Below are 25,035 nucleotides of genomic sequence, written 5' to 3'. Positions count from 1 at the left end.
CCCAGAGAGCACAGGAGATAATAGCATTTCCAAAGGCATTTAGTTAGCTGAGCCCTGAGTGTAGAAGAGGGCAGTGAGGAGCAGCAGACAAATTGTTATGAACCCAAGTCAGCTGCTCAGGGCATATTTCTAAGAGCAGCAAACACAGCTGAGAATCCTGCAAAGGGATGTGAGTTTCCCCTCCCCTTGCTGGATCCCCGTGCTGTAGATGTAACACGGCTTCTGCTCCCCTTGTTCCCAGTGCCTTTCTGCTCTCCCTTGTTGCCATAGAGGCTGGTATCTGGGACTTGAAATGTGATGCTTCACTTGTGAGAGTGGGTGGAGAAAAAGCAAGGTTTGCATTATTAATAATTTCCCCCATGGTATCCTTTTTGGCAGCAAAGTTTCTCACTCTCCAGTCTGCTTTGGCAGAAAGGAGCTTGGCCTTTGTCAATGGCAATGCCCTGGTTCTGTGCTCCGTGCCTTTGGGGGAGGAGAGGGAGAGCTCTTACAAACACCACCTGAGAAAGGTGTGCTGCTTCAACGCATTTTTTATAGACTTGCTATTAAGCCAAAGCTCTGCCTGGCTTTCAGAAGATGCAGCACAGCAGTGTATTATAAATTAATGTATTTGGGCTGACCAATAGCAAAACTTCAGAAACCATTAAAGAACTGGGGCTCTTTATGAAAAGACAATTCCTTTTGGGTATTAACCAGGGCAGAAAGAGCATAGGCAAGGCAGAAAGGATTCTTTACAACGTCCTGATTGCACGTTACTTATTGATTGAATTGCCAGCAAAAACTGCTTTACCAAGGAAAATCTCTGCCAGTAACTGCATAGATTACTAAGAACACCAGAAGAGTTAGGAGGTGAGTTGCCAGCAGGTTGAGGGAAGTGATCCTTCCCCTCTGCTCAGCACTGCTGAGCCCACAGCTGGAGTCCTGTGTCCAGCTCTGGGCTCCACAGCACCAGAAGGACTCACTGGAGCAAGCTCAGCTCAGGGCCACAGAGATGATTAAAGGACTTGAGCATCTCTCATGTGAGGAGAGGCTGGGATCATCTTATCCTGTATAACAGAAGGATCAGGAAGGATCTGTCATTGTGAATGAAGACCTGCTGGAAGGGAATGTAGAAAAGGGAGCAAGTCTATTCTCAGTTGTGCCTATTGACAATACAAGATACATAAATTAAAAACCATGAGACTCCATCTGAACACAAAATTTTTTTACTCTGATCATAGTCTGAGGCTGGATCAGTTTGCTCACAGAGGTTATATCCAAAATTCTGTGGAGATATTCAGAATTCATCTGGACACAGTCTTGGGCAACTGGCTCAAGCTGACCCTGCTTGAGTAGAGGATTTCGTCTGGTTAATCTCAAGAAGTCCCTGCTCAGTAATTCTGGGATTCTGTACATTTTCTACTGCTGTAGGTAGCTCTTCCTACATGGACATTAACTCACCAAAGTCGAGGCAGCCATGCAGCCAGCCTGACATTGCCTGGAACTGAGTCTGTCACACACATCATCAGCTGGTGACACCAGGAGGGAAGAGGGCAGGTTTGAGCCTAGGCCAGTTGGCTGCTCCCAAATGGGAATACAGCAACTGAGCTGGAGGAACTGAAGGCAACTGCAAAAAGCCTAAGTTTTGCTCTTCCCCTTTTGGTGCGCTGTTAAAATCAAAAGGGCCCCCACTTGGGTGAAAATGGGGAATCTAATCCAGCTGCAGGGTCCTGTTCAAGGCAGGGGGGGTGAAACAGAAGAGGACTGGCACTTCCCTGTGCACTTATGTGCCACAAGATTTGTAGCATTAGGGACTGAACTCCTCGCTCTCACACACAGGGGTAGCAGGGATCTGGCACTCGAGTGAGGGTGAAGGTTAGTATTGGTGTCTATAACTTCATTGGATGCAAAGGCCCCAACATCTGACAAAAATGTAGGTCTTAAGTCCATGGTTAAATACTTTGATATCTGCAATCACACTGGTGATTGCAGAAGATCAGAAAGTCTGCTTGTGGTTTCAGATAAATGTAGAAAACAGAGTCTACTCATTGAATTAAGTATGAAAGTTATAATAATACAGTCAGCATTGTTGCACAACATAATTTCATTTAACAATAAATTCAATTTATGTTACACTGTTCTTTGTCTGTGTGCACTGTAAACATACTGCAGATTTTTTTGTTTTGGGTTTTTTTGGGGGTTTTTTTGTTTGGTTGCTTTGATTTGGGTTTTTTGTTGTTGTTGACAATGCAAAACACAATAACTGAAGTTATCAGCAGAGAAGCTGAAGGCTCTGGCATGCAAGCAAAAGACAGCTGAGGCTTGAGGCTCTGGGAATGTATGGAAAGGAGCCACTGGTAGGCGGCTGGGAACACTAGCTACCCTTGAAAAAACCAGCAGTGCAGCCATTTAGCAGCCTCTGCATTTCAATAAGATATCTGTAGGTTTTCATGTCAGAGCTCTGAGTGTATCTGGCACCCTGTTGGTGGTGCTGGACTGGAGGCAGATGCTGGTAGCTCTCCATCCTTTAATCACCCTCCAGACAGAGATGCAGTCCAAGCCATGATGTGGGCAGTCAATGTGACAGCCACCCCACCCTGGCCCTTCAGAGCAGGGCTGGCTATACCATTACTGACAGGCTGTTTTCATTTCCCTTATTACCCTTAAAGGAGAAACACTGGAACATACATTTTTGGCACAACCCTGACTGCCAGCAAATGTTGCTGCTGTAGAACTGCGTCATACATGCAAAGCCCGAGTTACAGATGCTTTCTGAGCTCTCCAGACTAGAACCAGGCCTACACCAAAGCTTGGGACCCAAGCACCCCTGACCAATGGGGACCTCCCAGACTTCTCATCACTGGCTAGATCAGCCTGTGTTGTACATCCACCCCAAGCACTGCCAGTGTTTCATCCAGTGCAGCTGTTTCCCTGAACCTTTGAGAGCTGTGACACCACAAGCAGTGGAGTCCTTACTCCTTGGTTTCCAAGTTCAGATGAAATCAGCTGCTACCAACAAAGAGAAAACATTTGCTAAATCAAAATATGTGTCCTAACCTAAGATCTGCAGGCAAGATGTGCTTCGTGCTGTTTGCAGGGGGTGGGGGAGAAGGCAGGATCAAAGTGGGGCTCAGTGCATGCAAACCACACATCTGCCTCCTGCAGTGCCCAGTAAGGGAAATGTAAAGCAGGAGGCAACATGCAAGAGCTCTCTGCTAATCACACAGTGCTAGCAGTGGAAAGTCAATACAGAACAAGGAGCTGAGCTTGCAACATGAATGTTAAACAACAGTAACACTGTGCCACAGAGACACAAAAATCCAGGTCCCAGGAACCAGAAACAGATTGAGGAAGTAACACAAACATAATCCAAAACAAGAAGGAACAGCAAAGTAACAGAAGCAAGCAGATGGCTTCTGTTCCCGTTGTTCCCAGTGTCTTTTTGCTCTCACTTGTTGCCATAGAGGCTGGTATCTGGGACTCAAAATGTGATGCACCACTTGTGACAGAGGGTGGAGAAAATGCAAGAATTTACATTATTAATAACTTCCTCCACAGTATCCATTTTGGCAGCAAAGCTGCTCATCTCTTGTCCGGTGGACAGGCTTTGGCAGACCCTGAAAGGCCAAGGAGCTGTCTTCCCCTCAAAGCCCAGCCTAGCTCCTCCACCTGCCAGTACATGTGCTCAGCTCTCAGGCCCCGCTGCCACAGCCCTCCTTCGCTGCACAATAACAATCCCACTTCTTTCCCCCCAAAACTTCAGAGTTCAACTGTCCCTTTTGCTCCTGTCACAAGGATGAGGGGATGCAGCCTTAAATATCCGCACAGCCTGCATGACTGGTGTCAGGAATCGTGCAGGCCAGGTGGCCTCCCAGCATACCAGCACTGTGAAAATGTGGATCAGACCCCAGCAGCACACCACACGCAAAAAAAAGAGGACTAAAGCATTTCTGAGCCAGCCCAAGAGGCCGTTCTTGTCCTGTTCTCCTCCCAGCCCCTGCCACTTCCTTCCTTGAATGGAGACAAGTGTTTGCATAGCCACAGAGTAAGGTAGGTCAGAAAAGAGATCACGATTGAAGGCAATTTGGCTCCACAAAAAGGTTTCTTTTCAGCTTGATCAGTTCTTGAGACAGAAATCCCCAGTGCCACAGCTTCTAATTTTGAAAGAGGGATGAATGCAGCTCATCATTCTTCTGCAGCAGATTAAATGAGCGTGTGGCATTTTCATTTTTCCACGGGGACTTTAAAAAAAATAAATAAAAGCTTTGTCTTTTTCCTCCAGTTTGCCTTTAATGATTCTTCAGCAGTTTTCCCAGGACTCGTTGCATACATCACTAACCAAAAGCACCTACCCAAAAGTATGGGCATGCCTTTACTTTGAAACATCACTTCAGGAAAGACAGCTTAAAAAAATGTCCTAAGTGAACACAAATGCAGCTTTGTGTGGCACACACTTATTTGTGCTATGGACTTGCATGCACCCTCACGCTCATCCCAGCATGCTCCTATCCCAAAAGACATGCGAGGGTGAGGAAAGAAAGCCACAGGACCCAGAAAAGCTGTTTCACATCTGCGTAGCAGGTTTAATGATGGACTCAAAAGGGAGCCTGTTCTTGAAGCAAGAAATTTTTTTCCTGAGTGACAGGTCTCTTTATCCAGTCATGTATTGACAAGGCAGCTTCACAGTGAAAACCATGATGACAAAACCACTGTGCAGAGTACAGTGTGCAAAACAAGTAAGCAGTATCCAAGCCCACCTTTCCTTTGTACCCAGCACGTAACTGCTGAATTATTGTTACTGCTTTCCCTCTGAGCCACCTGCCTATGCTACAGCAAATCTTTGCCTACGGCCCCTCTCAGGTACATTGAAGAACCTGCTTGTGGAGCCAGGGCTGGCCAGAGCCACCAGCTTTTTGAGAGCACTAATGCAAAATGAAAATTTTCCATATTCTTTCATTCCAATGCAGTTGTGACCAGGCAGAAGCAGCCACTGCACAGCCACACAGCACAGAAGAGTGTCATATGGGGCAGCCATGTTGTTGTCTCCTTTCCCATACCACAATCAAGGGACTTGTAATGGTTTCCTCACGTCTCCCTGTCCACATTTGAAGACAACAGCTCCTCTTCCCTCCCCAGCCTCAGGGAGTGCTGCTCTGCTGGCTGGCCTTTCTTTCTCTCCCCTCAAGTGGGGAGAACGAGGGAGTTGGTGGCTCCAAAACTTCTCAAATGAAGTAGCCCCTTTTCTAAAGCAAGTAACAAACAAAGCCAATAAGCTGCACTAGATGAATAGATAGGAAGGGGTTTGGGTCTACAGGCTCAGGGTGAGAGCCATTGAGGGAGCTGTAGGGAGTGTGGGAGGGGGTTGAGGGGAAAAGATGAGCTCATTGCATCCCAACCAGACAACATCAGGCAGGAAACAGATGTGGAAGAAACCACAGAGGGGTAGAGCAGCAGCAGAATTAACTCTCCAGCAAATAGGGGAATCTCAGACACACAGAACTGACCTGCACCATAAGAACAGGCATCAAGTCTGAGATTTGGCTTTATGCATGCCTGGTAGCACCTCTCAGCCCGACAGCTAGACACCAGCATACCAAAAAAACACAGGAAACATTCAGCCTTTTTCCAAGTTCTACCTGGCTCTAAGCATATGAAGCAAAGGTAGGTCAGGATTGCTAGCAGGTCCTATACAAAACACTGGATTATCTTTTACCATCACAATCCAATTCTTGTAGATGCTGTGTGTATTTCCATTTTAAAGAATGGAAGTTGTACATGGCTGTGTACCTGAAATCCCAACTTGAATTTCCCACAGTTAGAAGCACAAGGAATATTAAAATTCCTTTTGATTTAGCTCCTCTCACTTTAACAGCTTTGACTCTTACAATAGCCTCCTTTTAACAATACTTTTGTGATATAACCAGAAGCAAGACTGTTCTTTGTGACTGTTTTCTTAAGCAGTTCAGAGTGTCCTGCCCCAGCTAAAGATGGTGCACAAACTTGTGTCTTGTCTTCTCTGCTGGCTCATTCGTCACCAGAAAATTATACCCTTGTTATTACACCTGATGTGCAGCTCCCACTGACTTCAGCAGAGGCACAATCCATTTTTCTCCTCTGGAAACCAAGCTGGTTATCAAGAGGCCAGAACATGACTCTAATGTTAATCCTTCAAGACTATTTTCTGTTAGCCCCATTACTCTGATACATTTCAATAAAGTTTGGCACAGTAAAAAGTTTTAGTAAAGGGCTATTAGTATTCACTTCCTTCTGCATGGACGCCTATCCACGTCCAAAGTCTGGGCATGGACACTGCTTTCTAGTGAAGCTTTTAAGTTCCAAAAGATCACTTGCCTTCAAATGTGGACTCAGTCCTGGAAGTGACACAGGAGAGTCTACATAAAATTAGACAACTTTTCCTCATTGCTATCTCCAGCCATCAGTCCTTTATGTGTGATGTGAGCTTGTCTTCATACACACTGCTATTTAAGCCATTGTTTGATAATTATGGTGAGGAGGAAGAGAAGTTTATTTTTCCCCAAGTTTCTAGCCCTCTTACCAAAGAAAGACTTGAAAACATAACCCAGATGCACACTGAAGTTTTGGAAAACAAAAAGCAGACAAAGAACCCAGCATAAATTTTATGTCATGGTTTTTGTGGCCTGAGTCATGATTTTAAATGCTTGTGTGCACTGATAGCAGTCTGCCCCCATAAGAAGTGTGACCAGCATCTGTGCAGAGACTGCCAGCAGGAAAAGGCCAAATAGGGTCAAATGTGGTACTGACAGGAACTGACTTGAAAGGCAGTAAATTCAACACATCTGAGTGTCCAACCAGCCACCAGACATCCACATCTGCCCATCACCACTGACCTGTGTCAGATCTGAGAGAATCAACTTACGGCTAAAGGCTTTGTATCATGTTTTTGGCTCCTGAGCTGCTTCACTGTACCTGCTAAAGTCTTCCTATTTGATCTTTTTTTAATTCTTTGTAGTTCTGCTGCAGCTTTTATTGTATTATCATAAAGTTCTTTTTAAGAGAGGCTTAGGTACGTGGATCTGGTAAGGGAGACAGCAGGATCTTTGGCTGTCTCTGAAGAGAACCATAGCAAGTCATTAAAGAGTTACATGGGAAGAGAGGAAATGCTGATACCTTTAGCAGAATATAATTCTCTCCACTGGAATTTGGCAACAACACAGGGACTAAGGTCCTTACAGAAAGCACAAGCTGCTCGTCAACAACCACAAGCATGTAGGGACTTCAGTTGTGCCTCTCCTCCAGAAAGCATCGCACCAGTAGTGCAGCACCCCCTAACTGTAAAGGTCACGTACTAACCCTGAGGGGAAAGCTCCAAATTGAACTGTCTTCACCAGCCTTGGCCATCCCCTGCACTCCCTTGGCCAGCACCAGCAAAGCAGGTCTCAGCCTCTCCTTGCCTGTGCAGCTCCAGTCATCCAGTCACACACAACACAAGGCACTGCAGGATGGCCTGAAGCAAACCTGAGCACGGAAAGCACAACCAACATGACTCACGTCCTGCTGGGCCCACAGCATCTCCTTTTCCAGTTAACCCTTCCAGGTACTCTTTAAAACCTGCTTTCAGAAAGGCCCGCAACAAAATGTTTGCTGGACAGCAGCCAAAGAGCTCTCCTGCTCCTCACCATTCTCAGGTACCAGGAACAGTCTTAGAACCTCATTGCTTCTTAGTAGGGAGCAACCTGAGCCTGCATCCCACCAGTTAAACACACAGCACTGAGAAGAAAACAAAGCAGAGAGAAAGCTACAGCTTCATGTCCCTATAAAACCTGCTGCTTACAGGAGCACTGACTTGTCACTGGAAATAATTCTTAGCAGGACAATTCAACTCTCCCCAGATCAACCATCTCTCATACCCTGAATGCACTTCTAATTTGCTTGCAAGTGAATGATGTCCTGGTGACATCTCAACCTTCCTTTTTTTCCCCAGGACATCACTTCGGCATTCTTGGTCATTCCTATTTATCCTGAGAGTCCTACTACCAACAAAATTAATATCTCTAATACTTTAATTTCTTTTCCCCTTGCCCTGATGAATTGGAACTTCCAAGCCAACTTACACCCTTACCAATAAACCTGCAACAACTGAGTCTTTCATTTCTGGATCCCACAGCACAGGGCAATGGGATGTGCTACTGAACAAACAGCAGTACTGCATAAAGGAAAGGAACTTCCTATTCTCCCCACTCTTCCTGAGCATGGAGAGATAAGTACATTGGAACTGTGAACCATGCCACAAAGGAGATTTGAGAAAATGTCCTTCCTTCTTGTTCTCAAAAGACTATTTAAAACAAACAAACAAACAAACAAAAGCAAAACCAAAAAACCTCAATGGGATTTTAGGCAATAGATTTTGCTCACCTAGCCTAACTTCAACTGCACTAAGTATGTTTTTCCCTTTAAAATTCCCCTTGCTGCTTCAAGTGAATATACTGCCTGTGCCCACCTTCCCTGTGTTGCTTTCCAGTGCTCCTGTAAACAGCTGTATATAGTTCCTCCACCACAGAGGTCCAATTTATCTGTCTGCACCTCACACTGGCAAAGGGGACATCAGCTCATTAAGTCTGTTATTTTTTTGACACTTAATTCAATTGCTGTTAAGAGCTATATAAATTAAAGGATCCGGTACCTGTTGCAGAAAACCCACGATGCAATTGAATGGCTGGTTTTCCCCATACCTGAATAAATGCACATATACAACAGTTCATCTTAGTGATACATTTACTGCCCTCTTCACTGTGCAATGGAAAGTACTCCTGTTATCCAGCCCATCCCTCTGCCAGTGTGGTTCCCCACTGCACTTCATCAGCCATGCTCATCAGCAAATGAAAGACCTGATTGTACAGCTCTCCCTGACATTGCTGCTACAAGTTTTTTTTGGTTTTTTTTTTTGCTTTGAAATAACCTGACATTGGTTAAATTGGTCAATTCAAATTGGAACATAATGCTAAATCAGGATCAAAATGCTAACATCACGGATGGTAACAGGCATGTATTTATCTTTTCCTCTTGCTAAACTGCAGGTCCTTCTGCAGGCCAAACTCACAACCACTTCTCTTGTCATTCAACCCACTTTAGGAAAAAACATTCTACTCCTTCCCTCATCAAGGACTGACCATTTCAAACTCACTTATTTTATTGGAGTTACCCTCTTGTCTGAACTACTGTGCTCTCATTCAATACCTGGGAGCATGAAGGTCAAGGGGAGAAGGAGTGAAAGCCAACAGGCAGGGTGGTGAAAGTGTTAGCTCAGCTGTCTCCTACACCACACACCGTACTCCACCCCATAACCCAGTCTCTGTCCTGTCTCCATCCCCCAGTCCAAGGACAACATGGGAACTGTACTGGAGTCTAGTTCCTCCCCAGAGTCCTCCAAAATTCTAGTCTCATGGATTTAAGGTGGATTTTGTAATCCTGGAGGAGGCAACACCGAGCACAGTTCAGATTTCCAAACCTGACTCGCTAAAAGCCTGTTACCACTGCCAGGCAGATGGGAGAGGGCATCACGACTGACGTGGGGCTGTCTTTGAACACACTTAGGCAGCCCGAGAGCCCCAGCCCAGTCCTTTCCACACACACAGCACTACTCATGCAAGGGTCATGCAGATGCATCACCAAAGCAATCTTCAGATCGTTCATTCATTGTGAGTAACGGGGCAGTGACTCCACTTCCCGGGGATAAATCAGCTCCAGGTTGTCTAACCCCTAGCTTTTGGAAAGGTCTGGTTTGCAGTCCTGCCAGTTAGAAAAGGGGGACACACGCTTGGCTTTTCTGCAACCAGAGTGAGAATAAAGAAGCATTTACCATCCTGCCCAGAGCTCTCGAGATACTCCGTCAGGTCGCAGCCGAACGCGCTCGCGGCTCCCTTCCTCTTGAGTTTCTGTTTGGCTCCCTTGTTCTTCATGAGGTTAGTCCCAAAAGAGGTTCACCCCTCTCCTGCCTTGCCCCCCTCCCCCCGGCCTCACGCTGGGCGACAAAATTCTTGCTCTTCTCCTCAGACCACCGCCCGTGTCCCGCTCCCAGGGAGCAACATCGGGGGTCCCGTAGAGCGTCCAGCCAGAGAAGTAAACATTAATCCCCACCAGATGTTGGGCTGCTCCTGCGGCAGAAGAAGGTCAGGGCGAGAGGAGGCTCCACAGCCCGCAGCAGCAGCGATCATAGCCTGAGCCCAGAAGGGTTCTCATCAGAGGCAAGTGGGTGGCGGATGGGTGCCCGCATCAGAGCTGGCAAGTTGGGGGCAGGAGATGGTGGGGGGACGTCTTTTCCCTCAGCGCGATCCCGGGACCCTCCACAGCCACCTTCTGGGTTTCGTCAGTCGCGCTGTCGCCACTTCCAGCAGAAGGCGTCCCAGTCTGGTCGTCCTCCTCTTGGCTTTCGGAGGAGACTGGAAGTTCAAACGGACTAATGAAAAGGGACTGGGGAAGAGTCTGCACAAGGCTCCTCTTTGGCTCCCCCCCCTTCCCCTCCTCCTGCTTTGGACAGTTGGAGGAATGAGAAACCAGCTTCCTGTCCTGACTCCCGCTCAGTCGCGCTCTCCTTTCCCCCGTTTTACAAATCCTAGGATAATCCAGCTCAAAAAAACGCTGAAAGGAAGTTCGCTGAGGAGGGGGGCGGAGGACGCTTTTTGGCAGTAAAGTGCGTGTGTGTGTGTGAGTGTGTGAGTGTGAGAGTGTGTGAGCGAGAGGCTGAGGGAAGGCGGGGAGAGGAGTTGGGGGAACAGGGATGGGATGGGGAAGGAAGAGGGAAGATTTGCCCTGGCGCTCGGCAGATAGCGGGCTGCCCGGGAGGAAATCCCTGCGGGGCTCCGCAGCCCCGGGCGGGCCGGGCGCTCCCGGCTCTACCAGCCCGCAGCCCGGCAAGGGCCGGCCAGGGTCCGGCGAGGAGCGGGGAGACCGGGAGCCTCCGCAATAAATCTCTGCCTCTGCTCGCCGAGTCCTTCGCTGCGAGGCGCCTTCCTGCCCTCCAACGTGACTCTGTCCCTGCAGGATCTGCCTTCCTCTCCAGAGGTGCGGGCGGGAGCTGCTGAAGTGCAAGAAGGGGACCGAGAGTTGGGGAATTAAAGAGAGGGGGAAGGAGGGAAACCTGCAGCTCCCTCCTCCCCGGCAAGCAGAAACAGATGCTGTCAGGGCATCTGAGTTCACATACTTTCGAGTTCAGCTCCCAAAAAAGGGTCCCCCTGACCAACAAAGGGATTTAGATAAGGAGCTGAAATGACTCAGTACAGCAAGGGAAATGGGACAGGTCTGCCTTCAGGTCCTGAGCCTTGTCTGTGTCATCAGCCCTTCACCCCACAAACGCTTTTCTGGTCCAGTTTTCAGTACACACAGATGTCAGCTCATTAGAGCAGTTCCTTGCACTTACTTCACATTTTATCCCAGAAATTCACATTTCTTTACAGGACTGGGTATGCCCACCAGCATACCCAGGGAGGCAAAATTACCTCTCCTAAGGCTTCACTGACCCCTCTTACTCTGTGCCAACTGTAGCTGTATGGGTCTGGGTTTAAAAAAAAATGAGCAACACAAATAAATGAAAAACAGAATATTGCAGCTTTTCACTAAAAATCAGGCCAAAGACAAGGAAGGTAGTTTTGGTTTGGAGGAAACTTGGCCGGGAAACGGGGCAAAGGACACCCTTAACCCACCTCCCTTCACAAGCCTCGGTTCTGCATTCTCCCAGGGCAGAGGAACCCCTCTGCAAACTCACCACCTCACTCACTTGAGAGTAATTTTTCAGGGAAATCAAGCCTCTGTCTGAGATCTGACCGCTGCCAAAATCAGTCCAGGTTCTGTTGGTATGGTGACAGTTTTTTCCTTTAGAACTGTTGGATGTTACTACTTCACACATAGGAAAAAACACCAAGGGACCTGGTGAGGGACCTTGCCCAATTATAGCTCCGATTGTGCAGTTTATCACTGCAATTAACATAATTATCCCCATTTTACAGCTTGATGTCTGACGGGTTGAGGGGAAAGTGATTTGCAGAATGTGTCATAGAGATGTCTGGCCTGTCGCCTCCCTGCCTTCTGCTCCCACTCGCAGGCTAGGGAGGAAAACTCAGCTCTCACCACCAGGCCAGTGGCAGTTCTCAGGAACCCTCAGTCCTCATGAAACACTTAGAGCTTCCTTGAATTTATTCTGAGCTTCTCATAGCACCTTGATGTTGAGTCAGAGCATGGGATCCCTCCCCGCACGGCGTGCCGCCAAAGCCATCGCGTGCCACGGCACATCCTGCCTGCCTGCCAAGGGCTCGCTTCGCACAGCTCGCACAGACAACAGGACGCTCAGACCTGCATGCCTTGCCAGCCCATCCTCCCTCTGTCTGGGTGGCTGGAAGATGAAGCCCTGTCCCAGTCCCCTCAAGGAGGAGGCATGTCCTGCTGCACTCGCCAGCCCTTTCCCACACGGCTGAGTCCCCACACAGGACCAGTGGTAAGAGAAAAGGTTCACCATGGCAAGTAACCACAGCATCTTCTTTGAAGTCCTGAACTCCCCTCTGCAGACCACTCCCTTCCTCAGCTAAACAAGATGTGTAATCTCACTGTGCTGGTCTCCTCCACTGCTCTACATCAGATGGAGATCACACCTCTAACAGGGTGTGTGTCCACCTGTACTTTCGTCTGGTGACCCTCTACATCACATTCCTGCCCCATCTCCATTGCCCTCCCTCATCTTAGATATGGTTTCTCAACTCCTCTCTTGCAAATCTATCCAAACAGAATGCCTTCAGAAGAGAATGCCTTCATTTTAAAACAAACAAACAAACAAACAAATAAATAAATAAATAAATAAATAAATAAATAAATAAAACCATGCATGAGTAAAGCTTACTTACGTCACCAGCAAGGGAGTTCTGGCCCCAGGCGTAGGGGAGAACCCAGTGCAGCATAGATCCCCTCCCCTTCCTTGTACAGCCCTGCTCCAAGGCTCACAGTCCCAGAGCATGGGCACTCAGCAGCACTGCTGGGTCAGCACATCCCCCTCACCCTGTGGTGTTTATTACAGGCCAGCAGGCATTTTCAGCTGGAAGCGCCATTTCTTGGTGCCATCTTTGGAAACCATGGTAGTGGGTCCTGCTGGCTGATGAACACTGCAGAAATTAAGAGCTGCCATCTCATCTTTGGGGTCTGTGGTCTGCTGCCCACACCATGATAACCTAGTGGGGAAAGCAGAGAGACTGCCACCCCCATGACAAGATCAAACAGTATTTGAAGCACAAGTAGAGGGAAGAGAAGCTAGAAACAAAACAAGGACTATTCCCATTTTCTTCACAGAAGCTCTTTCAGATGCTGTAGATTTGCTGCTCAGCTCCTCGTTCCCATGGAGGGAAGAGAGCTGGAGAGAGGAAATGGCATGGCAAGCTGGGTGAAAGAGGTATGTGCTGCAATGAGAGAAAGAAACCATGAGGAGCTGCAGGAGAGCTCTTGCCAGGCAGGCTGTCCTACAGGGGTGGCTCTTCTCATGCCAGGATAAGGTTCAGCAAGGGGACAGAGGGGAGGTCGCTACAGGAGTGCCCAGAGAGCCTGTGGCCAAGAGGAGGAAAGGAAGAAGGAGGAGGAGGAGAAGGAGGAGGAGAAGGAGGAGGAGAAGGAGGAGGAGAAGGTCAGGCAAGGTGAGCGGGAGCCAAACAAGGGAGGCTTTACAAATAAAGCACTTCATATCGGAGCCTGAAATCAGTGCTGAGCCAAGGGATTTTTCTGAGGGAAAGGGGCGATGTTCTCCGGAGAGGAAAAATACGAAATCTGAATTTGCGCAACCCAGCAGGCAGGGCTCTGAGCTAGCTCGAGTGAGCAGGGCTAAGGAGTGAGCCAGGGACCCTCCTGTGAAAGCTTTCACAGAGAAGATCGGGCTAACCTGGAGAGGAAAAGTTCTCAGGCAAGAAGTATTGAAAGCAAAACAGAATTCAAGGTTGAAACAACTGAAAAAGAAGGGGGAAATTCTCTCCCTCCTAAAAAAAAAAATAGAAAAATTAAAAAGTGAATGTAGAATAGGAGCAAGCCAAATCAAGGTTCTCAGAGCAGCTATCTCTCTGTAGAGATTCCTTCCTCATCTCTGCCAACATATGCAAAGTGTGATGGCCAGCGGCCCCACAGGGCCACAGCCCAAGTCTGAAAGCCGTGACAATGACTTTAATTCCTTGCCCTTGAACCTATAAATATGGGTCAGGATTTTAAGTCAGTTACAAAGGGCTCCCCGTCAGTGAGGGCCCCAGGTTCACGCAGGAAGGTGGGGCACCTCCCCAGCCCGCTTCACTGCTGCTCTGCCATGCCTCACCCGCCCTTCAGCCTGAGAACGGATGTGGTGAGCCAGCCTCGTGTGTGAATGAACAAGCATGGATGATGATTTTACAGCTCTTTACAGTTCTCTCCGTTCTCACAGACAAGCTATCCTTGACACCAGGAGCACTTTGAGGGCCTGGGGAACAAGCTTTGGCCATTAGGTCTAAGTATTTCTTCCCCTTCCACCAAGAGCTGGGGGCCGTGGCTGAGGTGTTGCACAGGCTATTTCTGGGCATCCATCTCTCCCTCCCCTCCCTGCTGCATTTCCTTCATTGTGTTTGAGCTCTTTCCTATCTGTGGCCTTTAAATCTCCACCGATCTGCCAGGCGCCACTCAGCGCAGAGGAGGGGGGAGGCAGACTCAGAGAGGGGGAGATCTGAACCCCTAAAAATAGCCCTGCCGAGTACGTCTGTTTTCCTGACACAGACGGTTCATTGTTAGACTCTGACACGCCAGTTCACCCTCCCTCCCCACCCCTCAGCATACTCTCTTTCCTCTCCTACCCCTCTCCAGAGCAGTTTCCTGTCTACTCCCATCTCTGTGGCCAAAGCTGGAGTGTATTGTGAAGCTGAAGGCCGGTGTGGAGTCTTTTGTTTCTCTGAGTACATTTTGGACCACCGACTGTGGGGTTGATCCTTGTCACAGGGCACCTACCACTCTTGGGTCCTAATTCCACCCATTCCCAGCCACACAAGCCCTGTCTCCTCAGCTCCCAGCTCCCTTTTTGCCTTTCACCCTCTTGACCTACACCCTGATGTACCTTGTTGTGTGTGTCTCTCTGCCCTATGCAACTGTTTGGTCAGCTACTTTGCAGATCCCAGCACCTGGGGAACAAAGGAAGGAGGCCCCCCACACATGCTACTGAGTCTCCTTGCTGCTGGCTGCCTGCCCATGACATGACAGTGTAACCAGGGGCAGGAGGGTTGGTGGTGGACTTGGCAGTGCTGGGTTAACACTTGGACTGAACAATCCTACAGGTCTTTTCCAACCTACATGGTTGTAAGTACCCCAATATAACATGATAATTCAGTACCGACCAGACAGAGCACAACTACAAAACATGCAACTATGTGTTTAGCCAGATTGACTTCTCTCGCTGTTCACAGTCCCTTCAGAGATGTCTTGGATACAGAAAATAGGATGAGGAAAACATCTCCATTCCCTAATTCAGAGCACAAACTTGTTTGAACCATGACATTTGCCTAATTCTGTGTTTGTCCAGCATCTAGGATGTCTAATTCTTGACTGGGGACTCCAACTGTTCATTATTTAAACAACATGAAGACCATTATAGAAAGGCTTTATGTCCCTCTGTGTAAAACTCTATTGATAGCTCAGTAATATATGATAGTACTGTAAAACAAACATTCAGAGAAAAGAAATCTATCAGAGAAGCCACACAGCTAGAAAAAGCTTCCTTCATCTCAGAGGCATGGTCTGAACCTCCTCCCAGCATCTTACCAGCAGGATGACCCATTTGGTGAGGCAGGAAGACCACAAAACTTCCCCCATGGAGACATTCCAAAGTCACACAGGCCTTTCTGAGAGCATCCTGCCAGCAAATTTTTGAAAAACTTTGAAGAGACAGCTGGCAACTTTATGCTGAGTACAAGCAAGGTAGTGTGTCACAGAGGGTGATTCCTTTAGCACATTGCCTCACTGCAAATATCAGCCATGAGGATTCCCAGCAAACCAGGAAATGTTTTTGCCTGCTTTTTTTCCACCTGATCAGCTAACCAAAGAGGCCAACAGAAATGAAAAAACCTGCTTAAAACAGCATTGTGACTGCATAGCACAGCAAAAGGCCCAATCAGCTACACCTGTGAACATGGGGAATGTCTTAACCATAAGGCCATTTCTTCTCATGTCTTATCAGTTTGTGAATAAAAGTGATAATCAGAATTTTCAAGCACCAATGGAGTCTCTAGGAGCTGACAAAACTCAGTTGGGGAAGAAAATCCTGAGGACATCTGTCTATCTATCCCTTCAGACACCCCTTGTCTTGTCACTTTTTGGCAGCTTTGCTACCACAGCCTAAGAGATAGAAGGAGAGTTTCAAGTGTCAATCTCTTCCTCCACATTTGCAACTCAGTGGTTTCATTTTTCCCAGCCCTTTAACCTATAAACACTGTTCTAGCAGTCATGAAAAATCTGTTGAGCCAGAGGCCTATAATAAAAAAAAATTAAAAACCAAACTATTTTGTCTCTCCTGTCCTCAGTTCTGAACAACAGCATTGGTAGCACTCTGTAAAAAACCCCATGTGCATAATTTCTGATTAGCCCAGCTCACCACCACACAGAGGACACTGAAACCAGCACCCACTTCACTGCCTGTATTTCCACTTTCAGATGTACCTCTCTTATCATCCATTCTGCTAATCACGTTCCCACAGGAGAAGGAAGTTGTGGGTTAACATGACTGCATAAAAACAGCAGCCTTGCATTATTTTAATGGTGATTCAAGGCTAAGGGCTGAGGATTATTCTCTAGTGTAAGGACTAAGCTGGAGGGGGGAAAAGAAGTAGGTTTAGGGGTTCACTCCAGCAATCACCCATATTGGTCACTTTCTGTAGAAGATAAGGGCTGCTTTATAATAATCTTGTTCTTGTTGTTGGAAATAAAAACCCAAACAAATAGCTCAGGGGATGCTTACTATTTTAGGGATAAAAGCTAGCCTGGTCCATGCTATTTTTAAAGGTCACTTAAAACCTGACGTCTTTTATTCTGAGGTCTTCTCTTGATCACTTGCATGAATCATCTTTTGTATGAGAGACTTATCTTGTTTTAGCACAAGCTTTCAGCTAAGGTTCCTTCTATTGTGCCTGAACATCCAGCACAAGGATGAGGTCCTATGAAGAATTACCAGCTATCATGGTGGTTTTCAGCTACGACACTGCTGCTTCACACCTTCTCTCTGTCTCTAACAGGGCAAAGCATGACTTGGTGGCAGGAAGGGGGAAGAGAGGAAGTACAAGTTTGCAAGAGCCACACGTTCCCTTTGCAGACACCTCTAACCAGGGCTGGCAGCTGTGAGGGGTGGAGAGTGCTGGCAGCTGCGTCAGGCAAGGCCAGGTGTTCCTGCATGTGGCAGGCTCTGGCACACTTGTTGTTTCTTATTTCTGCTTGCTGAGCTACATCCCTGTAGGAAATGCTCTGGTGGGTCTGCACAAATGATCTCCTATTGTCTTCTCTGCAAGGCTGATCACATTCCCTCTTCCTTCATGTTTTTTCTTCCTGCCTCGCACCACATCTCTCTTCATGGTCAGGCATGCCCCTAGGTTAAGTGGAAAAACAACTTGCCTTTCTACTGTGCTCTCAAATGCTGAAGGTACTGAGCAGGAAAATCATCTCTGTGGGGAGATTCCTTCTGCCTGAGCGTCCCCTCGCTCAGGATGTGTAAATTAAATGCCCCCATATACTACCTCAGGAAAAGCCACATTTCTCCTTTAACATTTCCTTACCTGTGCCCCGGCTGTTCTAGCGAGATGTGTTTTCTGTGGGGATATGCCAAGTTAAGGAGGATGTTTTTAAACTTCTTTAGCACACTTGTTTTCTCTTTTCCTTTGCTTTCAGAAATGTCACCAGCTCTGCAGTGCTGTCAGCAAAATTATTTATTTTGAATCCTACTGAGTCTCAACACCTCCAATCAAAGGTGGCACAAATTTCTCTTCTTTCCATCACAGGTCAAAAGGGCTTGCTTTGCCTTCATTCTGACGCCTCATTGCCTAAATCTGTAGCTCAGATTATTTCCTGACTCATGCTGAAGTTAGACTGGGTGTAAATTATAGCAGAAACTACTCAGAAGACTTCAGGCTGAAACTGGTTATATTCTCTTTGTGCTTTGCAATTACTTACTCAGCTTAGCAGGCTGCTTTCAGCTTTTATGGCTAGTGTAGAATCGTTGTAGCTGGCCAAGGGACATCGAGAGAGCCCTCTCCTGAGTAACTGGGGTGCCTACAGCAGAACTGGTGTCTTTTCTGTGGACTAGCAGAGCGGGTTTGTCATCTTTAGAGTAAGCTTTGGCTAGGAAGCCTGGCTCCCTAATGCTGCCCTGCTATATTTAGACCCTCTTCTGGTGTGCCCACCCAGTGCTGTTCCCCTTGTTTGTTTCCTACCAAACAATGAGACCTGAAAGAATTGCTTGGAAAGGGGCCAAGGCTCTTGCAAACGAAACTGTCAGGCGGCCAAGCTTCGCAATGGGCCCCTTGTAACATACTGTGCTGAGAAATGGGAAGCAATTGTGCCTCTCCACTCCAACCTCCACCGTGGGCTTCTTCCCCTTGCTCAGAGCTCTGTGCTGTGGCCCTGCCCCAGGGACTGTCTTTGAGGAGGTGTCAGAGGGCACGGGGAGAATGCCAAGAGACAGCAAATCAGGATGGCAAGGAGCAATGTAAGATCTGCTCTGTGTTCTCCCTCACCCCTAATCCTGTATTGCTGCCAGAGCGCATTTTAGCAGCAGGTTGTTCCTGGAAAGCTTTTGCTATCTCTGCCCTGATTGCAGCAGGAGCTGCTCATGTACATATAGGGTTACAGGTGTGGTCAGATGCCCTTCTCCCTCGCCCCATTGTTCTTTTCTGTGCTCTTGTGGTGTTTGGCCACCGTTCTCTGCTACAGCAGCACTGGAAGGGGAGAGAAAAAGCAGCCCCAGCCCTACTGGTGTGCAGAGCAAGAACAAGATTATTTCTGCTTGCTTTAAACAAATGGAGCCAAAGTAAAAAAGCAAAGAGGGGGAGAAACAAACAAACAAACAAACAAACAAACAAACAAAGAAGCCATAAAATGAGAAGAGAGAATTAATGTATTTTTTAAGATTGAGAGGTCTGCCTAATCCACAGCAGCCTAAATGATGAGAACCTGGAAATCACAGATTTGTTTCCAAAATGGATTTGTTCCATTACCTTAAGTTCCAACTTTGCTGCTCATGGCCCTCTGAGCCAAAATATCCCCAGCCAGAGAAGGACATATGTATCCCTGAGGGAGATTCCAGGAACATCCTTCAGCTGGATCAGGTTTGGGTCTTCCTTTAAACCCATAAGCACTAGAGAGGTTTCCTTGAGGGGGAAAAAAAACATTTTCAACATTTTCAACAGTGTAAAAAGGTGCTGAGTACCAGAATGATAGCAAAATTTGCAGAGAGAGAAAGACTAGCTAGAAAAGTATCTGCCTCAACCACACAGACATCTGCTAGTCCTGCCTGAGAAGAGGGGTATAAATCTCTTGTGAGGAGGAAGGCTGGAGTGCATGTGACCCCAGTCCCCTGATCCCCCCATACACACAGTTCTCTGGCCAATTTAAGAGATACTGGGACAAATCCAATGGTTTGGGTTATATAGCATCTTTTTGTAACAATACCAAGTATTTCCAACTTGAAAATGGAACCAACTTTTAAGAACAGCTTAGGAGAGCTCATGCCTTCGGGAAAAATGTAGCTGGGGCAAAAATAAGTAGATAATAATATTTTGAAACCGTGGGCACACAACACTGATTCATGGGCTTTGTAGGAGAGCAGTCACGTGGAGAAACTCTATATGAATGGAGGGTGCAGGGAACTACCCAAGTGCTACAATCCATGTTTTTCAGGTAAATCAGTAAAAGGGAGAAATTCACGCAGCAAGGAGAGAAATGCAGTTCAGACTGACCCCTAGCAGACAGGGTCTATAGGATACAGCATGCAAGACCTGCAGTGTTGCACTTCAACATATCACAGAAGATAATTTGAGTAACTCAAAGGCCTCCAATAAAACTGAGTCAATTGGGAATTGCCTTTGTCATACGAGATAAGGGAGTTATTAGAAAACCCAGTATGTTCTGGGTTTTCTGGATTGTAATATTAGTGTCACACAGCAACTGCTGTAAATTCCCAGCTCCTGGTGTCAGGGGGTTTCTTGTAAGACTCTGAGAGTTCAGGATAAACCACTAATAAAAAAGCTACAGCCATCATTAGTGCATAGAGAAATTTAGAAGACACGAGCCCAAAAAACTTGGAAAATTTTGAATATCAAGCTGAGAAAAAAAGGCCTGTCTCTGTAGCAGCTCCTGATTTAGTGCACACAGGCTGGACAAGAAATCTGTGGTCTTGGTTTGTGTTGCAATAGAGAAGGAGGTTATTTCATACTTGCTGTTTATTGCAGAACACAGATCCTCTGTGCTCAGTGACTAAAGATCATTTATGGAGCCTTAACAGTCAACAGGAAATTATATTTGCATTTTGCCAAATCACTTTATCATTATGCCATTTTGAAAAGACTGTTCATCTACTTCAGTGGTTGCTTAGGAGATGTGACAGTGATTGGTCTGCAGCCACATCCTTTTCTGACTCTCCAAGACAGCGCTGCAGCCCCTTACCTATAAGAGAGCTGCTGGGAAACCGCTTGAATTACCAGGGAGATTTGGTGCTTGGGGTCCTTTTGTGACCTGTTGTGGCAGCACAGTCGGGTGGAGGAAGTCCTGAGCTCCAGCTGAACATGAAAAGGAAAAGGTTGCCAGCAGGGAGAATCAGAGGAACGCGGATTAATGACATCCTGAGAAGCTCAGGGGTGGCAATGAAATGCCTGCTGAGGTGGTGCTAATTGTCTGAGGAACATGCAACAAATACCTGTATTTGGTGATTGCAGAATGGGTCCTGTTCTAGGAGGAGCCTCTTGCAGAAAATTTTGTTTAGATGTGAAATGAGTATGAGCAATGGGAGGACTGCTAGGAGTGCAGTCATAGATAGTTTGGGGGTTTTTTAATTGTGTTTTTAGCTTTTAAATTAAATGGACCTTCCTTTTAGAACATGAAGCTGTTTAAGAAATCAATGGGACATTTTGTGTATTAAAGGTCTAATCTTGCACCAGCAATGCGAGGTAAGACACCTGTGAAAAAACTAGAAAAATCTGCTGAAGTCCAAGAGCTCCTTTCCCTACAATTTGAAGACTTTTTCTTGAAGTTCTGGGAGGTTTTCTTAAGTTTATTAGTTATTTATTATTCTTTTTATTCAAGAACTACTGCTCTCATCAGAACTGCAAAGTTCATAACATGTTGGAAAACCAAGACTAGATTTTCTTCTTTTGTTTCACCATAAGTGAGGCTGGAAAGGCTGAGATCTATTAGCTCTAAAACCTGCTAAGACATATGAACCAAAAAGAAACAAATTCACACCTACAGATACTATTTCCTTTCCCTACTAAATCATTGTTATCAGCTTCTATGTTCTGCCCAACTATTGGGTCGCTCCATTATCAAATAAAAAGTAGAATTTAAATGCTGTCTTTCTGCATCTTAATTGAATTCCAATTTTTATCTAAAAATAGCTTGACACGAATCAAAGTAAAAAAAAAATAACTATCACATAAATAAGCAAAGCCATTTGCTATTTTCTGACATAAGTAAATGCAAATTGTGGATTTGAATAAAAGTGAGTGATTAGATTGTTCTATTTACATGTGCAGAGAGCCCAGTGTAGCAAAAAATTACCAAATTTAGAGGAAGGGCTATATTTAGTTTCAAATCAGGATGTTTTAATTACCAGCCAACAGGAAGCAACCTTTTTAGTTCAGTTCAGTTTTGTTTTCTGGTAATTTTTATGGAGTTTTAGAAATAACTACAAATATGAAGCATAATTAATATAGATTACACTAATCATCCTTTTTTTGCTATCTGATATTTTTAAAGCACACCATCTCAAACAGACATAATCATATATCAGTCATGTGGAAACCACAAATGCTTTTCTAAGATACCCCAATTTGTGCCAACTCACGGTTGTCTCCCTTTTAAACTATCTAGGCTACCCACAAATTAGTATGAGCTAGATCATCTCTTTTCAGGTTAACCTTTGCAATAAGTAACATGATTTCTCACATGTTTGCTGGCTTTGCTCATTCTTTATGGCCAGAGAAGAAGTAGATAGCAGCAGAGACCCCCAACACTCAGTATGTGCTTAGCAGCCTCCAAACAAAGGAAAAAAAATTACAAGACATCATTTTTTCTGTTCACTCTAGGCTAACACTGGCTCCTGCTGATTGCAGGCGTGTGAAAGCACAGCCACTCGATACCTGAGGGTTGTGAGCACTTTTTGAACTCACAGCACCTGAGCCCAGCTCTTGCATCAGGGATGGTTGGGCGCCGCATTTCCAGGGGACCTTGGAGTCTCGGTCACCCCTCTGAGTCCTCCTGCTCTGCCCTTTCCGGGCACAGTGTTTCCCAGAGTTCAGCTTTTCGTGCCGTCCTTGGGCTCCCAGAGCCCGTTTGGAGACTGCAGAACAATAGCAATTGCTGAAAATATGAAATGAGAGGGGAAAACCATCTTGGTAAAACACTCACACACTGGGAGTAGGATATAAAAATAAGATGTGACAGCTCGGCTCTGGGGCCCCAGGATCTATAGGTTGTGGATAAAAATGGCTTCTATTTTTCTTCTGGAGTCTTACCTCTTGTTGTGCTTCTGAAAAATGCCAATAAGGAGACAGACCCACTTTGTCATCTCTCCTAGGAAGTACATTCTTCCTGTGCCAATACCATCATACCTTCTATTACCATAAAGCATTCTGGATCCTTCTCCCTCCTTTTATTTGGCTTCTAATCTCAGTGAATAATTTTGCCATGAATTGTTTACTCAGCAAATCTCACTTCTTTTTCTGCTTTTGGAGTATCCCAGAGCAGATTGAAATTTCCTCAGATTCTTTATTATCTTAGGCTATCAGGCAAGTTTTCTGCAGTTTCTTCCTCTTGTGCATGGACTGACTGTGAACTTTGACTAGTTGTGGTTTCAGGCATTTGGGCCAGCTGTGACGAGTGAGACCACATGGCCACAGAAAAATCAAGAGCTCAGTCTCATGTTAATGTTTGATTGGAAAAAGATCATTGTTATTAATTCAGGTGCTGTTGATCTTTAGACTTGTGTCCTTCACTTAAGGAGGATGCTGAAGGGAGAAAGATTTAAGTGTAAGACTGTGTGCCATTGAAGGGGAATAATTTTTTATTATATTCAGAACAGGAGACAGCCTCAGATCTAAAATTCAGAGAGAGCAATGATGACAGAGAAATGACGTTGTCAGGCTGCCAAAAGCCACTTCATTTCATTGCTATGCTGGGGCACCCTCGTGTTCTCCATGTCCCCATCCCTGCCCCAGTCATCTGTTGTGTGGTTGCTGGAGGCAAGTGGAGCAGGTAGTGGCACAGGGAGAACCCCAAAATGACCTTTCTTTTAAATACTGTGTGAGTGTGGGCTGCCACAGCAAGGAAATCCCATGAAAGGGTGTCCTGGTGTTGGTGTAGTGGGAAGGAGGGCTCTTTGAAGGGAAGTGCTTCTCTTGGCTGGCCTCTGTGTGGTGTGCTGGCCACACCTTGCTCTGATGAGAGCTTTGGTGCAAAGCTCCGGCTTGCTGCTCGCTCCTGCCATCCCTGAGCTCCTTTGTTTACCTTCTGAGCGAGGGAAGGAGAGGCAGGGGGTGGGAAGGAAAAGCAGCATGGTTTCTTTGGACAGTCACTGTCCAAAAGCCAGAGCACTTTGTGGAAAAAGAGGAAAACAAGGGAGCTCCACCCTTTTTCCACTGAAACGTCTCAACCACATCCCAAACCTCAGCTAGCTAGAGATTCCTTCCTCACACTGAGAAACAGAAAGGGAGCCAGGAGAAGTGGGATGTACAGGGACCCAGAGATATTTTTAAACATGCTGGAGGTCTGATTGCATAGTTTTGGCCTGGGTTTGTTGGCACAAGGCCCTTTCTTTGCTGGTTTGGATAGAGCACGCTGAGGAGGCCCTCCTCATGTGTCAGGATGAAGTTTTCTGGCTAGAGAGACAGCTCTGGGGACGGGTAACCAGACCCAGCAGCTTCCTGAACCATGCTGGCTCTGCAGCCTGCTCTGTCCAGGAGACCCTCCTCTCTCAGCCTTGCTGCTCCATGAAATAAAGCAGGACAGCCAGAGAAGACCTGCTCTGGGCTGTGACACGGCGTCTTGAGGTGAGGACAGGGGCCCAGACAGCCTCTTCTTCCCACACAGCTCTGTGGCTGTCCCAGCCAGAGCCTCCATGCCCTGGGTGGGAGGCAGACAGCCACCATGCCCGGCTGGACCAGACCTCTGTCCTCACCCAGCTGTGCCTCGGGGCCTCTTGCCAGCCCCAAAAGAGGAGCAGAGGGGGAGGGAACTGAGGAGGAACCAGTCAGGGACAGGAGCCATGACTGAACTTTGCATGCAAGTGTGTGTGGAAAATGGACAGGAAAGAAGTGAGGCTGCACTCAGGGGGGCAGCTTGGGTGCCTTGTGCCTTTCAGAAGTGCCACTGCTAAATGAGAAGGTCAGAGCCAGATGATTAAATCCTCCTGACTGGGCTGTGGAGGGAGGCTCTACACCCGGTGTACTCGATCATACTTGATCCAGGGGGAGATGATGACAAGGAACTGGAGGCAGGAGAGGCCCAGACACTTCCCCACACACGGCTGATCTCAGCCCATGTCGTGCTGGGGTGATGTGGTATGTTGTGGTGATGTGGGACATCCTGTGACACAACTTATGACAAAGCCAAGAAAGTTTAAAAGGGCTAAAGAAGAAAAGCTTTGCCGTGTTTATTTTTGGTAGAAACAGGAAGGATGCTGGTGAGGCTAAAATGAGCCCAAGCCATGCCTTTCCAGAAGCCTGCACCTAACAAAATGTATTTTCCAACACACGGTAAAGGCAAGAGCCCATCCTCTATGTAACAGCTTTCATAGAGAAAGCATTCAGTTCGATGGGAATTCCTTCACCTCCTGCTGAGAAACAACCC

General features: G+C 46.8%; 1 protein-coding gene across 1 annotated transcript in view; it reads right to left on the bottom strand.

Annotated features, from left to right (window-relative positions):
* ARHGAP31 (Rho GTPase activating protein 31) overlaps positions 1-10,536 on the bottom strand; it is a 60,422-nt gene extending 49,886 nt beyond the window's left edge. Inside the window, exon 1 of the mRNA XM_084201467.1 lies at positions 9,818-10,536. Within this exon, the coding sequence (XP_084057593.1) occupies positions 9,818-9,917 (100 nt within the window). The 5' untranslated portion in view covers positions 9,918-10,536. The remainder of the gene's footprint in view (positions 1-9,817) is intronic.
* Between the last annotated feature and the right edge of the window lie 14,499 nt (positions 10,537-25,035).

The sequence above is a fragment of the Fringilla coelebs genome, assembly GCF_963513975.1.
Source record: "Fringilla coelebs genome assembly, chromosome: 2".
NCBI lineage: Eukaryota > Metazoa > Chordata > Aves > Passeriformes > Fringillidae > Fringilla > Fringilla coelebs.
Note: the sequence above shows the minus strand (reverse complement) of the source record. Positions and strands in the feature narration are given on the sequence as shown.